At 42.0% G+C, this 16,979-nt stretch overlaps 1 protein-coding gene across 3 annotated transcripts in view; it reads left to right on the plus strand.

Moving 5' to 3' along the window:
- The window catches only part of Ambra1 (autophagy and beclin 1 regulator 1), a 199,627-nt gene that overhangs the window by 38,368 nt on the left and 144,280 nt on the right, over nt 1-16,979 (plus strand). For all 3 annotated transcript variants that reach the window (XM_041637507.1, XM_041637508.1, XM_041637509.1), the window contains exons 2-8: nt 8,323-8,576; nt 8,950-9,008; nt 9,363-9,546; nt 10,737-10,909; nt 12,727-12,793; nt 14,108-14,254; nt 14,529-15,565. In XM_041637507.1, coding sequence (XP_041493441.1) covers nt 8,442-8,576; nt 8,950-9,008; nt 9,363-9,546; nt 10,737-10,909; nt 12,727-12,793; nt 14,108-14,254; nt 14,529-15,565 — 1,802 coding nt within the window. In that variant the 5' untranslated portion in view covers nt 8,323-8,441. The remainder of the gene's footprint in view (nt 1-8,322; nt 8,577-8,949; nt 9,009-9,362; nt 9,547-10,736; nt 10,910-12,726; nt 12,794-14,107; nt 14,255-14,528; nt 15,566-16,979) is intronic.

Below are 16,979 nucleotides of genomic sequence, written 5' to 3' on the forward strand. Positions count from 1 at the left end.
TATATGTTGGTGCATCTTATGTGTACCTTGTGCCTGATGATGTTGGTATTGGATCCCCGGGAACTGGAATTGCAGACAGTTGTGAACTGCCTTGTAGGTGCTAGTAATTGAACCCAGGTCCTCTGGAAGAGCAGCTGGTACTCTTGAGCACTGAACCATGTCTCCAGTCTAGTTTTATAATTTTATTACATTTATTTTAAAATTTATTTTATGCATTGTGTATATGCTTGCACATGCAGATGCTATATCACATTTGTAGAGGCCAGAGGACAGCCTTTGTGTGTTGGCTCTAGGGCTTGAACTCAGGCTGTCAGACTTGGCAGGAGTGCTACTATTTGCTGAGCCATGTCACCTGCCCCAGATTATAATTTTTTTCCCCAAGAGTTAAATCTTGGATTAAAACCTATATATTACTGAATATTTGCCAGTATTTCATGGTGATTTTATTCTTAGATTTTTGTCTTCACGTACACATTCAGGTGGCAGACACATTAACAGTTAAATAAATGAGGAAATTGAACTCTATTAGCAGCTAAGCAGGGGACTGGGGTCCTGCAACTCAATTAGTAGAGTGATTGCCTAACATGCGTGAAACTCACCCTAGGTTTAATTTCTAGCACTGAAAACTGTATGCTGATACATTGGAGAGGTAGAGGCAGGAGGATCAGAAGTTCGTAGTCATTCTTGGCTACTTAGGGAGCTGGGGGGAGTTGTTCGAAAACAACTGAAGGGGTTTTAATTTTTGTAATCACAGTCTCCAAATGCTATAAGAGAAGATCAGCTTGTCAGATGGCTCAGCAGTCATACTGCTCTTATATATGACCTGATCTCAGTTCTGAGCACCTGCGTGCTTACAGGATGACCTCCTCCTTCAGCTCCAAGCAAACTCTACCCACAGAGGATTCGATGTCCTCTTCTGGACGTCACTGGCAGCTGCACTTACTTTGTCCATGCCCCTGCGATACACAAAGACATACTTTAAAATGTTAAAAAAAATATATTAATTAATTTTCTAAAGGGTCTCTTTTGAGACATGGTGTAGCCCTGCTTGGCCTGCTTGGCCTAGAACTCTCTGCCTCCCACGTTCTGGCATTAAAAGGATGCACCACCACACTCAGCTTTTCTAAAGACAGATTTGTGTGTGTGTGTGTGTGTGTGTGTGTGTTTGTGTCTAAAGTATTAGGTTGTAGGTACAGTTGTTGCTTCTAGTATTTGTTTTGTTTGCTGCTATGGATTCAGCCTGGTTCTTTTAGTGTGCTAAGCATATATTTTCTACTATTATGTTACACTTCTAATTTCAATTCTGTTTGCCTTATTTTATGGATGTGGAGATAGTCTTAGTTGCATTTAATCATTTTGGCCACACACACAGTCTTTATTTTTTATTTATTTATTTATTTAAAGATTTCTGCCTCCTCCCTGCTACCGCCTCCCATTTCCCTCCCCCTCCCCCGGTCAAGTCCCCCTCCCTCATCCGCCCAAAGAGCAATCAAGGTTCCCTGTCCTGTGGGAAGTCCAAGGACCACCCACCTCCATCCAGGTCTAGTAAGGTGAGCATCCAAACTGCCTAGGCTCCCACAAAGCCAGTACATGCAGTAGGATCAAAAACCCATTGCCATTGTTCTTGAGTTCTCAGTAGTCCTCATTGTCCACTATGTTCAGCGAGTCCGGTTTTATCCCAGGCTTTTTCAGACCCAGGCCAGCTGTCCTTGGTGAGTTCCCGATAGAACATCCCCATTGTCTCAGTGTATGGGTGCACCCCTCACGGTCCTGAGTTCCTTGCTCATGCTCTCTCTCCTTCTGCTCCTGATTTGGACCTTGAGATTTCAGTCCGGTGCTCCAATGTGGGTCTCTGTCTCTGTCTCCTTTCATCACCTGATGAAGGTTAATATTCAGGAGGATGCCTATATGTTTTTCTTTGGGTTCACCTTCTTATTTAGCTTCTCTAGGATCACGAATTATAGGCTCAATGTCCTTTGCTTATGGCTAGAAACCAAATATGAGTGAGTACATCCCATGTTCCTCTTTTTGGGTCTGGCTTACCTCACTCAGGATAGTGTTTTTCTATTTCCATCCATTTGTATGCAAAATTCAAGAAGTCCTTGTTTTTTACTGCTGAGTAGTACTCTAATATGTATATATTCCATACTTTCTTCATCCATTCTTCCATTGAAGGGCATCTAGGTTGTTTCCAGGTTCTGGCTATTACAAACAATGCTTCTATGAACATAGTTGAGCATATACTTTTGTTGTATGATAGGGCCTCTCTTGGGTATATTCCCAAGAGTGGTATTGCTGGGTCCAGGGGTAGGTTGATCCCGAATTTCCTGAGAAACCGCCACACTGCTTTCCAGAGTGGTTGTACAAGTTTGCATTCCCACCAGCAATGGATGAGTGTACCCCTTTCTCCACAACCTCTCCAGAAAAGGCTATCATTGGTGTTTTTTATTTTAGCCATTCTGACAGGTGTAAGATGGTATCTTAAAGTTGTCTTGATTTGCATTTCCCTGATCGCTAAGGAGGTTGAGCATGACCTTAAGTGTCTTTTGGCCATTTGAACTTCTTCTGTTGAGAATTCTCTGTTCAGCTCAGTGCCCCATTTTATAATTGGGTTGATTAGCCTTTTACAGTCTAGTTTCTTGAGTTCTTTATATATTTTGGAGATCAGACCTTTGTCAGTTGCGGGGTTGGTGAAGATCTTCTCCCAGTCAGTGGGTTGCCTTTCTGTCTTAGTGACAGTGTCCTTTGCTTTACAGAAGCTTCTCAGTCTCAGGAGGTCCCATTTATCAGTGAGGCCCTTAATGTCTGTGCTGCTGGGGTTATACGTAGGAAGTGGTCTCCTGTGCCCACGTGTTGTAGAGTACTTCCCACTTTCTCTTCTATCAGGTTCAGTGTGTTCAAACTGATATTGAGGGCTGGAGAGATGGCTCAGCCCTTAAAGGCTGGGCTCACAACCAAAAATATAACAGTCTTTATTTTTTTAGGCTTTTGGATATAAGGTTTCTCTGTGTAGCCCTGGCTGTTCTAGAATCAATTTAAGTCATTTTATAGATTGCTGGCATTTAGCTCTCAAGTGCTGGGATTAAAGGTGGGTGTCACCACCACCTCACTACTAAACAGTTACTTTATTTGTTCCCTGAGTATGCTTTGTTGTTTGCTAACTACCTTTGAAATGTTTCTTAGAAATTTGCTATTTTGAGAAATTGTGGCACCTGTGGGTTTCCTTGGCCTTATTGTTGGGAACCATAGTGAACTCAGGAGGATTCACTAATAATGACAATGGTAATAGCAGTGAACGTCAACACTTCCACATCTCTGTACTTAACTGGAGCCTTACAACAATCTTACAGAGAAGGAGGACCCTGAGTCTCAGGTTTTAAGTGACTTGCCCAAAGTCTTTTCCCCCCACTCTGTATCTGTTGGTTGGTTTGAAATAGAGTCTTACGGAGTAGCTCTGGCTGGCTTGAAATTAGGTGTGTTGGCTAGTTTGACCTCTTGTTTCTTGTGTTTTGTTTTGTTTTTGATTCTTTTTTAGCCCTGATTATCCTGGAACTTGCTTTGTAGACCAGGTTGGCCTTGAATTCACAGAAATGTGCATCTCTGCTTCCGGAGGGCTAGAATTAAAGGAAAGGCGTGCACCACTGCCACCCAGCACCAAAATTATTAACTAGAAGGTGGAAGAATTTCATTGGCTTAGATGATCAAATTGCAAGAAGGACCTGTAACTTTTAGTTCCTAGTGAGCTGTGGCATACTTTAGATGATTCTCTGTGGAGTAGTTAAATGGCAGAGAAAACTGTGATGGGAATTCCCCTCACTTTATCTTTTTCTTTTTCTTTTTTTTTCGAGACAGGGTCTCTCTGTAGCTTTGGAACCTGTCCTGGAACTAGCTCTTGTAGACCAGGCTGGCCTCGAACTCACAGAGATCCGCCTGCCTCTGCCTCCCGAGTGCTGGGATTAAAGGTGTGTGCCACCACCACCCTGCCCCCTCACTTTATCTTTTTGAATGATTAGATTTATGTGTTTAGGTAAATGGGGTGGAATGTTGGCATTGATTTTTGTATATATATTTCCTTGTCATTTTCTCTTTCTTCTACTTGTATACGGCTTTTTATGATTAAGCAATTATTTGGGGGACTTCACAATGGCACAGATACTGTTCTAGATACCTCTTCACTTCTGCCCACTAGTCAGTGAGATTGTTGCTGGTTTGAACTCTTGAGTTTAGGTTCCCTGGGAATTGATAGACATGCTTTTTGGTAATTTTTTTGGGCAGGGAGTGGGAGGGGAGAGACAGGGTGTCTCTATGTAGCTCTAGCTGTCCTGAAACTCACTGTAGAGCAGACTGACCTCGAACTCGGATCGGCCTGCCTCTGCTACCACTGCCTGCCCTTTTTAGTGAACTTGATGTTTAGCTTCTTAGTTGTCTTGATGGTGATATTTGTAGGAACTCATTCTGGTTTTGATTCCTGTAAGAACTTAATGTTATATCATGGTTCTTTGGATTATACAATATTTGTAACCTGTACTTTGTTTGTCCCTTTGAGTTATAGGAGAACAGAAAGGCAGATTTTTTTAAATTTATGTTTTGAACATTGTTGTTTTGCCTGCATGTACGTCTGTGTGAGGATGTCAGAAGCCCTGGAACTGGAGTTACAGAGTTGTGAGCCGCCATGTGGTTGTTGGGAATTGAACCCAGGTCCTCTGGAAGAGCAGCCAGTGCTCTTAACTGCTGAACCATCTCTACCCCTTTATTTTATTTTACTTTTTTAAAGAATGGACCTGGCCAATGAAGTTGTTCAAGGGGTAAAGGTGCTTGCTGCCTAATGATTCCTGGAACCCACAGGGTGAAAAGAGAGAACTGACTGCTGCAGGTTATCTTGTGACTTGATGTGTGCTCTTACACACACCCCCACACAAACCAAGGGGGATTGCTGCTACTGTGTCTACAGTTGTTATGAGATTATAAATGACTTACTTGTACTTTTTGTTGCATTGTTAGGTCAAATGATTTTCAAAGTGTTTCTTCTGAAGCTCTCTATATTAGGTAAGATAATTATGGTTTCAATACAGAGTTAAGGTGAACATTAGAGCTGTTTTTCTCGAACCTTTTTGGTTAGTAGTAAAAGGTACGAAATACTTCAAGTATTTGTTAGTTTGAACAAAGGATTCACACCTAAAATTTTGTTTCTACTCTAATTTGTACAAGTCACCAAAGCAATCATTTCCTCCTGTTATTTAGCTGTGACTACTCTGGAGGTTGGCCTCAACTGTATTAACATTTTTACTGTGCATGTATTTTTGCAGTTTACTAGTTGGTGATGAGAGGCTGGTGTGTGTTGTGGTGGTACAGTGCTTGCTAAACAAACTCAGGGTCCTGAATTCAAGCCTCAACACCCAAACACAGCAAAGCAAACAAAACAAAGCGCGGTAAGAATTACAACATGAGAATGAATCAGAGTTTTGTATTTGACACTTTGTAGTGTACTGTTACTTGCTGAGCCATCTTGCTTTATTTTAAGACACGGCCTTGCTCTGCAGCTTAGGATATTTTGGAACTTGTCTTGTAGCCTGGTCTGGCTTCAAAGCCTTGATATCATCTTGTCTGTCTGACTATATGGGCTTAGGAAATTGGGGCTTGCCTTACTCTGGAATCTTTCTGACCTTATCCATTATTAGAGGAAGAAAACGCCTTCAGCACAAGCTGTAAATATTTTCCTTATGTCTGTATTTGGATGCATCTGATTGTGTGCTCTTTAGATTTCAGCTTTTTGAGAAATGGAAGGAGGAAGTTATTGTTTGACTCTTATAATAAGCAGTTACTTCTTCCTTTGTTTTATTTTACTTTCAGAGTTTTTATTTTGTGCGTGCGTGTGTGCGTGTGTGTGTGTAAGTCAGAACAACTTTGTGAGGTGTTTTTTTTCCTTCTGCCTTTTACAATGGTTATGGTGATCAAACTCTGTGGCAAGTACCTTTACCTGCTGAGCTATCTTGCCACCTTTCTCTCCTTTTATTTTTTTTATTTATTTTTTTTTATTTTTTTTATTTTTTTGGTTTTTCGAGACAGGGTTTCTCTGTGGTTTTGGAGCCTGTCCTGGAACTAGCTCTTGTAGACCAGGCTGGTCTCGAACTCACAGAGATCCGCCTGCCTCTGCCTCCCGAGTGCTGGGATTAAAGGCGTGCGCCACCACGGCCCGGCTCTCCTTTTATTTTAATACAAGGCTTTGCTCTGCAGCTCAGGATGTCTTGGAACTTTCCATGAAAAGTTCCTGATCGGGCTTCAAAGCCTTGATCATCTTGTCTCAGATTCACAAAGTGCTTTGATTATAGGTTTGTGCAACTATGACCCACTCTGAGAGTTACTACTTTTGAAATTTAAAAAGCAAAAAGAAGCCAGGCATAGTGCCTTATGTCTGAAATCCCAGTATCAGTGGGAAGAGGAGGCCAGTTTGGCGCACGCCTTTAATCCCAGCACTCATGAGGCAGAGACAGGCGTCTCTGAGTTTGAAGCTAGCCTGGTCTACAAAGTGAGTTCCAGGACAGCTCAGGCTGTTATGCAGAGAAAACATGTCTTAAAAAACTGGAACAACAGAAACTGAAGTAGATCACCTCTTAAAATTATCAAGCCACAGGTATGGCGATATAACTTGGTTGGTAGAATGCTTACCTAGGATGAAAGAAAGAAGCCTTGGGTTCATTTCCCAGCACCACATAAACTAGGCATGGTGACAGATTGTAATCCCAGCCCTATGAAAGTGGAGGCAGGAGGATAAGAAGTTTAAGATGCAGTTTGAGGGCAGCCTGAACTATATGAATTTTGTCTTTAAAAATGTTGTATTGTTACCACTCAGACAACCATTGTGTTTTTTAATCTGTCCCCCTCCCTCTCTCTCCCTCCTCACCTTCAATGCTAAAGACAAAATCAAGGGCTTTAGAAATGCTAGACCACCATTCTACTATTGAGCTGTAGCCCCCCCCCGCCCCAGCCCTTCTGCAGAATTTTTGTCTAAGTCACTGTGCCGTGATTTTCCAAAGTATTTTAAAGAATTACTGATTTTTTTTTATAGTGCTAGAAATTGAATACAGGGTCTCATGCTAAACAGGAGCTCTACCACTGAGCCACACGCCCAGCCTAATTATTTATGTTTGTTTATTGTGTATATGTGGTATGTGTATGTGCACACGTTTGCATTTATCTTAGGCTCTGTTCTATTGCTGTGAAGAGACACATGACCACAGCAACTTATAAAAGAAAGCATTCGGTTGGGGGCGGGGAGCATGTCACCAGGCAGAGTTTACATCTGGTTTACAAGCGTGAGACAGAGAGAGAGAGAGAGAGAGAGAGAGAGAAGCACATGTACACCCCAGCCTAGACTTGGCTTTTGAGAACTCAGTGCTCACTACCAGTGACACATCTGCTTCAATAAGGCTGCACCTCCTCGTCCTTTCCAAAATAGTTTTACTGTCTAGGGACCAGGCATTCAAATATATGAGCCTGTGGGGCCTGCTCTCATTCAAACTAGAGATAGATACTAGGCATTGTTTTCAGTTGCTCTCCACCTAATTTTTTGAGACAGGGCCTCTCATTGAATCTGGAGTTCACTGACTTTACTAGGCTAGCCAGCCAGTACATTCCAGGAATTTTCTTGTCTCTACTTCTCAGTGCTGCAGGCTGAATACTGCTGTGCCTGGCTTTGTACTTGGGCTCTGGGGATCCTAACTAATGCTTGGATGGTAAGTCCTTTACCCACTGAGCCATATCCCTAGCTCCCTAGGTGTTTATTTTCTGTGGTAATAGGGATTGAGCCCAGGGCCTGTACCACTAGGCCATATAACCCCACCTTTTGTTTTCAATCAGAGTTCTTAGTCATTTTTATTAAGAGCAAAATTTTTCTGACTAAGAACTGGGACTGGAGAGATGGCTTAGTGGTTAAGAATACTGGCTGCTCTTCCAGAGACCCTGAGTTCAATTCCCAGCAACCACATGGTGGCTCACAACCATTTGTAATGAGAGATCTGATGTCCTCTTCTGGCCTACAGGCATAAATGCAGATAGAATACTGAGAATACTGTATACATAATAAATAAATCTTTTAAAAAAGACTAAGAACTGAATAATTTTGATGGAAATGTTCAGTTTTTCATATGTAAAGTAGGGCTATAGAAGGAATATGACAAGATGAAATATTTTTGAAAGAGAAACTTCAAAAGTCCCTTCGTTGGTAGCCATAGTTAAATAGGAAAGGACACTTTCTCTTTTGAGCTAGACTTGTGTTTGCATGGAAATTGTAGGCATTATTTGGCATTGTTCTTCATTCCTTAGATTTCCATGAAGACAGCTGACAAGGACCTGAATGGCCTCATTTTAGCTGCTTCTGTGTGTGGAGCTATTATTTGCTCCTTCAGTTCTGATCCCTGGTGTGACAGTGGCTCCTGAGCACCATGAAGGTTGTCCCAGAGAAGAATGCTGTTCGGATCCTCTGGGGCCGAGAACGGGGCACTCGTGCCATGGGTGCTCAGCGGCTTCTGCAGGAGCTGGTAGAAGATAAGACACGGTGGATGAAATGGGAAGGCAAGGTAAGAAAATGGCTTTGACATGGGGTCTGTGGGGGTGACAATAAGGTGGACATAATCTTAGAGTAGATTATGGCAGAGAGTGAGAATGTAATTTATCTTCTTTATGAGATTTGATATAGCTAGTTTGGGGAATTGGTTTATAATGTGAAAGCTAAGACTAGAAATATTTTTTCCTGGAGAGTAGACATTTTTTCTGAATTTAGATTTATCTTGATTTATAACTTGATTATTGTCTTTATAGTTTTAGTCTGTACTAAATCTAGAATGGCTTCTGTTAGAGTAAGCCCTACTTTATAAATCATGCTGGCTGTCTGTCTGTCTATCTATCTATCTATCTATCTATCTATTTATTTATTTATTTTCTCTCTCCCAGAGAGTAGAACTGCCTGATAGTCCACGCTCGACCTTCTTACTGGCCTTCAGCCCAGACAGGTAACTAATATTTAGCTGTAGCTTAAGCTTTCTGTACTCTTGACTTAGCTTGATCATCCAGATTAATTCCTAGAGATTCTCTGAAGCACTGGATGAATATATGAAGATGTGTATATATGCGTCTATACATATATTACATATATTTGTGTATGAACGGGAGCACTGTGTCAGAACTAGAAAACTTTAGAACTCAGAATGTTTCTGTTGTGTATAGACAAATTGCCTAACAGGCATATCTTAATGTCTTTTATTTGTAGTTAGGAAATAGTGTCAGTTTTTGTTGTCTAAAACTGGTAAAATTTGTTTCCCTGCCTGCCACATGTTTCTTATTATGTCTCCATTTTGACTCTCTAGGACTCTCTTGGCATCCACACATGTGAACCATAACATCTATATTACAGAGGTTAAGACTGGCAAGTGTGTTCACTCTCTGATTGGACACCGCCGTACTCCATGGTGTGTCACTTTTCATCCTACCATCTCAGGCCTTATTGCTTCTGGTTGCCTAGATGGGGAAGTTAGGATTTGGGATTTACATGTAAGTATTTTTTTGGACTGCTTTTTTTCTTTGGTATTTTATTTATTTATTTATTTTTGTTTTTTTGTTTTTTTGTTTTTTTGTTTTTTTTTTTTTTTCTCTTTGGTATTTTAAACACAGAGACTTATTTGCCTTTGGATTCTTATTTCTGGTTGAGAAACTAACCACCCTCTTGGGACTTAATCTGAGTCTATGATAGTTACTGCTCACTTGATAGATGGACATTGCTAGTTCATACTTCTCCACTATAAAGTAGATATACTAAAGTTTTCTTCTATCTGTTCTATTTAACATTGTTTGGAAAGAGGCTCTAAAATGAGTTCAGTATGGACTTCCACTGTCTTAGATCACTCTGTTCATGCTCATCAAAGCAAGATGCTGCTTGTCTCAATGATTGGCTAGTGAGTTGCTCTGAACTGTTTGTACCAAGCTGGACTTTTCACAGGTGTCAGAAACAAGAATTGAGTGGAGGCCTTGTAATTGACTTGAAGACAGTAATATTTTTCTTAAATTATTGGCACTGATACATTGCTGTTCTTATACATTAATTTATAGAGGACATGTTTAAAATAAACCCTATGAAAACTATTTTGTCTTAAATGGTCTTGCTATTTATTCCTGGATGGTCTGATACTTACTATGTATACCCTCAAACTTACCAAGATCCACATGCATCTGCCTCCTGAGTGCTGGGATTAAAGTCGTGCGCCACTGCACCACTGTGCTCTGATAAAGACAGTAGCTGCAAGTGGAGAGAGACCCTCGGGACTCAAACCCGGGGCTCATCCATGTAAAGCATGTGGCCTACCCCTGAGCTGTGTGACTCCATATAGGACTTTTTCCTTTTTCCCTCCCTCCCTTCTTCCCTCCCTCCTTCTCTCCCTCCCTCTTTCCCTCCCTCTCTCCTTCCCTCTCCCTTTCCCTCTCCCTTTCTCCCTTGCCTCTTTTTTTTTTTTTTTTTTTTTTTTTGAGACAAGGTGTCACTATATAGTCTAGGCTGGCCTGGAACTCACTATGTAGAACAGGCTGGTCTCATAATTTGTGGAAGTCTTCTTGCCTTAGGTTCCCGAGGGCTGGGATTATAGTTGTGAGCCATCACACTTAACTCTTCAATGTAATTTTCTTGAAGTGGATTCTTCATCTATTGGCAGTTTATAATCTGAGAATATTTGGGACTGGTTCATTTGCAGGGTGGCAGTGAAAGCTGGTTCACAGATAGCAACAATGCCATAGCATCCTTGGCCTTCCATCCTACGGCTCAGCTTCTACTGATTGCCACTGCCAATGAGATCCACTTCTGGGACTGGAGTCGGCGGGAGCCCTTTGCTGTAGTGAAGACAGCTAGTGAGATGGAGCGCGTGCGGTAAGTGTAATGTAAGAACATTACAGCTGTTGTCATTTCAGGAGACAGGTTGTTTATCCTCACTTAGGGAACTCATTAGTCCTTTTTAGGGTGGTTTGTTATCACCACTCCCAGAAACAGTTCATTTTGTTTCTTGCCTGCCCTTTATTGGCCTCATCTTGTGGTCTCTACAAATCAGGGTTATTAGGTAGAATCTTACTTAGGTTCAGAGCTGTCTGCATTTGGGATTACCTTTTGGGAAGACTTTCAAAAATATATGGATGATTTAAGATAGCTTGCTGGCTGCTTGCTCTCTGTTGGCTGTTTATATTTATCAAATTGCAAAATAGAGATATAAATGTATCAAATCTGTTAACTATACTTATTTAGCTTTTGAGATCAAAGCATACTTGGTGGCTGCGGGTATGGTGGCACATATCTGTAATCTCAGGATTCTGATATTTAAGATAGGTATATCTTGAGTTCATAGCCTACCTGGGCTACACAGGGAGTCTCACGCCTTCCTGAATTAGTTAGCAAGACCCTGTCCCTGTCTTAAAAATTAAAATACCAGTCTGGCTGTAGTGATGTATACTTTTAATCCCAGAACTTAGGTGGCAAAGGCAGGTGATCTCTGTGAGTTCAAGGCCAGCCTGGTCTACATAGCAAGTTTCAGGATAGATATTGTTACATAGTGAGACCCTGTCTTGAAAAAATAGTAACAAACAAGCAAAAAAAAAAAAAAAAAAACAAAACCCAAAATACCAAAACGATAATTGAGCTTGAGATGTAATGAGATTGTCAGCTCTTGCCTATTACATATATGACCTTGGATTCAGTTCTCAACTCTACAAAAACAAGACATGTATTGCCTAAATTAGATTGGATACATTGTTTTCTTTGGGTATTTTTTTTTAACAGTTTTATGGCTGGATATAGGCTTTTTCTGGATTTCAGCCATATCACTTGATACTGATACTTTATTGTCTCTGGGTGCTAAATTTTTTTGCCAGTGTGACAGGTGAGTGAAGGGAGACCTGAATCTGTGTGACAGCATTCTGACCTACCACTTAAATGGGCTCTTACCTGTTGAACAGATGGATATTTAATGTAGCTGCTTAGTGTGATGCAAACCTGGGTGATTTTCAAAACTGAAATCATGGCCTGAAGATGTAGCTCAGTTGGTATAGACTTGTATTGCACGAGTGAAGTTCAGAATTTGATCCCTAGTACCACGTAAAGAGAGTGTGTTGGTGCACACCTGTAATCCCACTGGGTGAATAGAGGCAGGAGGATCAAAAGTTCAAGGTCATCTACAACTGTGTGTTGATTTGTAAGCTAGCCTGGGATATATAAGACCCTGTCTCAAAAAAAGAAAGAATGTGGGGTGCTGGAGAGATGACTCAGCGGTTAAGAACACTTCCAGAGGACTCAACATTCAATTCACAACACCCACGTGGCAGCTCACAATTGTCTGTAACTCCAGTTCCAGGGGAGCTGACACCCTCAAAAATACATACATGCAGGCAAAACAACAATGCACATAAAATAAAATTCAATAGTAAATTAAAAAAGGAAAGTGAAATCTCTTTATTAATACATATTTCTTTACATTAGGAAGCAACGTAAGCCTTATTTTAATGTCTTTAAAACAGGAATCTGAGGCAAGAACATTTGTGAGTTTGAATGTGACTTGGGCTACATAGACTGTCTCCAGGAGAGAGAGACAGAGACAGAGACAGAGAGGGAAGAAAGTTTTGAAAGCATGAACTGGGTTGTCTGACGCCATTTCCAGTTAACATGATTTGTTTTTCTCTGCTTTTCTTTTGTGATTTCAGTCTGGTTAGATTTGATCCACTTGGACACTACTTACTGACAGCAACCGTTAACCCTTCTAATCAGCAGGTAAGAATCCAGCAGTTCTCACTCGCTCTGAACTGAAGTTATTTTCTAAAATAGAGCTGGAATTCTGGTACTATTATTCTTTTTTTAGTAGTATACGTCTATTAGATATTATATTTATTATTATTAAAATATAATTCTGGTTATAATTTAATTCTTAATACTTCAGTAGTTTTTCCATTGAAATTTTAGTTATTTTCTAATGATATCGTCAAAAGTTACCAACATAGTTTTGACAGGAGAATCAGTTTTCTAATCCTTTTGACTGTATCATGAGAAGTAAACCTTGTCAGAGTTGGAGAAATGTCTCAGTTGTTAAGAGCAGCATACTGCTATTGAAAAGGACCTGGGCTCCATTCTCAGTCCCCATGTTGGGCTAATTACAACTGTCCATAACTTTAGCTCTGAGGGATCCAATGCCCTTTTCTGGTCAGATGCGTACAGAGACCCACATACACATACAAGACCAACCAACCAACTAGCCATAATGTGTCTAAATATTGTGTGGGTAATTTGCTTGAATGTGTGTCTGTGTACTGTGTGTGAAGTGACCACAGAGGCTAGAAGAGGACATTAGATCTCCTAGAACTGGAATTAAGCCAGTTGTGAACCACCATGTGGATGCTGGGAACCAGTCCTCTGCCAAAGCAACAATGTTCTTAACCTCTGAGCCATCCCTCCAGCTCCTAAAAGTAAATCTCAAAAACAAACAAACAAACAAACAAAAAACAAAACAAAAGGTAAGGAGAGGCTGGAGAACTGGCTCTGCACTGTTGCTTTCAGGGCACCCTGGTTTGATTCCTAGTACGCAGGCACGCAGTAGTTCACAGCTGTCTGTGACTCCAGCTCTACGATAGCTGACTCTCTTCCGATCTCTGCGGTACCAGACATGTATGTGGCACAAATGAATACATGCAGGCAAAATCTCATAGTAAAATAAAATAAAAATCTTTAAAAAAAAAGAATGAAAGAACTTGTCTTCATCATGCTTGTCACTCATGTGCCTCTGGCTGGTTGGTGTTTTGTTTTCCTCACTGCTTCTGTGCCACAGAGATGACTTTTATAAAATAATTATTATGCCAATTGTATTCATTCAGATATGTTGCCTATTAGAAATGAATAATTTAATACCATATGATGGTTTTTAGTCTGAAGTCGATTAGTTTTCAGGACCTCAAAGGGAGAGAGTTTTTGCTAATCAATGAAGGTGATTCTCCTTGGATGATGACCAGTCAGTTTTAAGCTTGTCTTGATTTGTTTGGAGGTTCTACCTAATTGTTCTTCTCTACCCTCTCCTCCTGCTGGTCCACGTTCCAGGGTGACGATGAACCAGAAATTCCTATAGATGGAACAGAATTATCTCACTACCGCCAGCGTGCCCTCCTGCAATCACAGCCGGTTCGCCGGACACCTCTCCTTCACAATTTCCTGCATATGCTGTCCTCCCGCTCCTCTGGCATCCAGGTGGGAGAGCAAAGCACAGTACAAGATTCTGCTACCCCCCTCACCCCCACCGCCTCCCCCTCAGCCCTCCACGGAGCGTCCCAGGACTTCCGCTTACATCAGGCTCCGACAGCGGGTCAGTTACCCCACCACAGTTGAGTGCTGCCAGCACCCTGGGATCCTGTGCCTTTGCAGTCGCTGTGCTGGCACTCGAGTTCCTTCCCTCTTGCCACACCAGGACAGTGTGCCCCCTGCTTCTGCCAGAGCTACTACCCCTTCCTTTTCTTTTGTACAGACCGAGCCCTTCCATCCCCCGGAGCAGGCTTCGTCAACGCAGCAGGACCAGGGCCTCCTGAACCGGCCGTCTGCCTTCAGTACAGTCCAGAGCAGCACTGCGGGCAACACGCTCCGCAACCTCAGTCTGGGTCCTACCCGTCGCTCTTTGGGGGGCCCTTTGTCTAGCCACCCTTCTAGGTATCACAGAGAACTAGCCCCTGGGCTGACAGGTTCTGAATGGACCCGGACAGTACTCACTCTCAACTCACGCTCTGAGGTAGAATCTATGCCCCCGCCCAGGACCAGTGCCTCTTCAGTGAGTTTGCTGTCTGTGCTGAGACAGCAGGAAGGCGGCTCTCAGGCGTCTGTGTACACTTCAGCCACAGAAGGAAGGGGTTTTCCATCATCAGGGCTGGCTACTGAGTCAGATGGAGGGAATGGTTCTAGCCAAAACAACTCCGGCAACATTCGCCATGAGCTTCAGTGTGATCTTAGACGCTTCTTTTTGGAGTATGACAGGCTGCAGGAGCTGGATCAGAGCCTGAGTGGGGAAGCTCCCCAGACCCAACAGGCCCAGGAAATGCTCAATAATAACATTGAATCTGAGAGGCCAGGTCCTTCCCATCAGCCCACACCACACAGCAGTGAGAACAACTCCAACCTGTCTCGGGGCCATCTTAATCGCTGCCGTGCTTGCCATAATCTTCTGACCTTCAACAATGATACCTTGCGCTGGGAAAGAACCACACCTAACTACTCATCTGGAGAGGCTAACTCTTCCTGGCACGTCTCTACCACCTTTGAGGGCATGCCACCAAGTGGCAACCAGTTGCCACCTCTTGAGCGGACTGAGGGCCAAACACCTAGCTCCAGCAGGCTGGAGTTGAGCAGCTCAGCTAGTCCACAAGAGGAGAGGACTGTGGGGGTGGCCTTTAACCAGGAGACAGGCCACTGGGAACGAATCTATACCCAATCCAGCAGATCTGGAACTGTATCACAGGAGGCCTTACATCAAGATATGCCCGAAGAAAGCTCTGAGGAAGACTCCCTCAGGAGGTAAGCAGCTGCTGTCCTCTGTTCTACCTTCCTCCTCCTCTTCTACCCATCGTCCTTCAGTCCTAGTGATGTTGTGCTTTTATCTGAAATATCTAGGACCCACGTATTTGGTTCCTTGCATCATCTTGGGAGATTTTGCTCTGGTGACAGAGATAGGATCAGCCCTGGTGGTGTGAGTCAATTGCTGTACTGCTGTACTGATTTATTTTAGCCTTGTAAGGGGGTGTAGATTGGATTAGAGAGGCATAAGGATATAGAATTGTTGATTCTCTTCGCCTTTTGACTGAAATATAGATGTAGGACTGGTTGTTGAGATGAGAGAATGTCCCAGGGGACTAGTTACAGTGAAATTAAAAAAAAAGAGAGAAAGACCTAGAGTTGCGAGGGATATTTTGTTTAGCTTATTGTGCGGCCTCTTCTTTGAGTGTATTGTTTTGAACCACCTCAATAAGAGACTGAAGAATTCCATGTATGAATAGATGTACATCAAGGAAAATATATGTTTTTAACTAGATTTATGTTTTTGTACAACACCTTGGCTGCCCATTTACATTTTTTTGGTTGGTTGATTGATTGGCTTGGTTTTGATAGTGATTGAACTTCTACCTCCAAATTCTTTGAATGGGCATTCCAGATGGCCATTTACACCAAGGTCGGGGAAATAAGAGTTCATGGAAGGAAGACCTCTCTATACATGGATTGGCATCCCAGTCAGCTCTCTTAAAAGAAACAGAGTAGGAGTACTGAACCTTATCTTCCACGAATGGCTGTATGCACACCTATTTTGATTTATTAGGGACTTCTTTCTGTAATTATGTAAAGGGCAAATCTAGCATAATTGCCAGCTCCCAGAATATGGAGCCAAACTGCTTACTGCGCTACATTGTATCTTCTGCTGAAGCAACTGAAGTTTCTCTAGCATAAGCTAAGAAGGGTAGGGATGTGGATTGTGCACATTGTGTACTTGTTATTTTGGAGTCAGTCATTTAGTCAATGACATTAGTGGAATGGTTACAATTTTTCCAGCACTGTGCTAGGCACTGTGCCCATTGAAGTATACAGTAGTACTGTGGAGGCAAGGCATAATTACATGAAATCTGTCACAACTCTAAAAATTACATCCTTATTTATTGTGTATGTAGGGATGGTATGTGTGCCATGGCACAAATGTAGAGGACAGAGGGCAGCTTTTGGTAATAGGCTTGTCTTTTTATACCATGTAGGTCCTAGGGTCATCAGCCTTCTCACTGTCTCCAGTCTGGTGCTTCTTTGTGTGCTACTGATACTAAATAGAGTAAGCAGAAAAACAAAAACAACTAGTTTAATTTTAACAAAACAAAACCATTACCAAAACAAAGGTTATATAATGTCCAATAATGAAAAATTAGTAAGACTTGGAGAAGGAGAGACCATT

The sequence above is a fragment of the Microtus oregoni genome, unplaced genomic scaffold (genome assembly GCF_018167655.1).
Source record: "Microtus oregoni isolate MIOR12 unplaced genomic scaffold, Mior012 000053F_ref0000044, whole genome shotgun sequence".
Lineage (NCBI taxonomy): Eukaryota > Metazoa > Chordata > Mammalia > Rodentia > Cricetidae > Microtus > Microtus oregoni.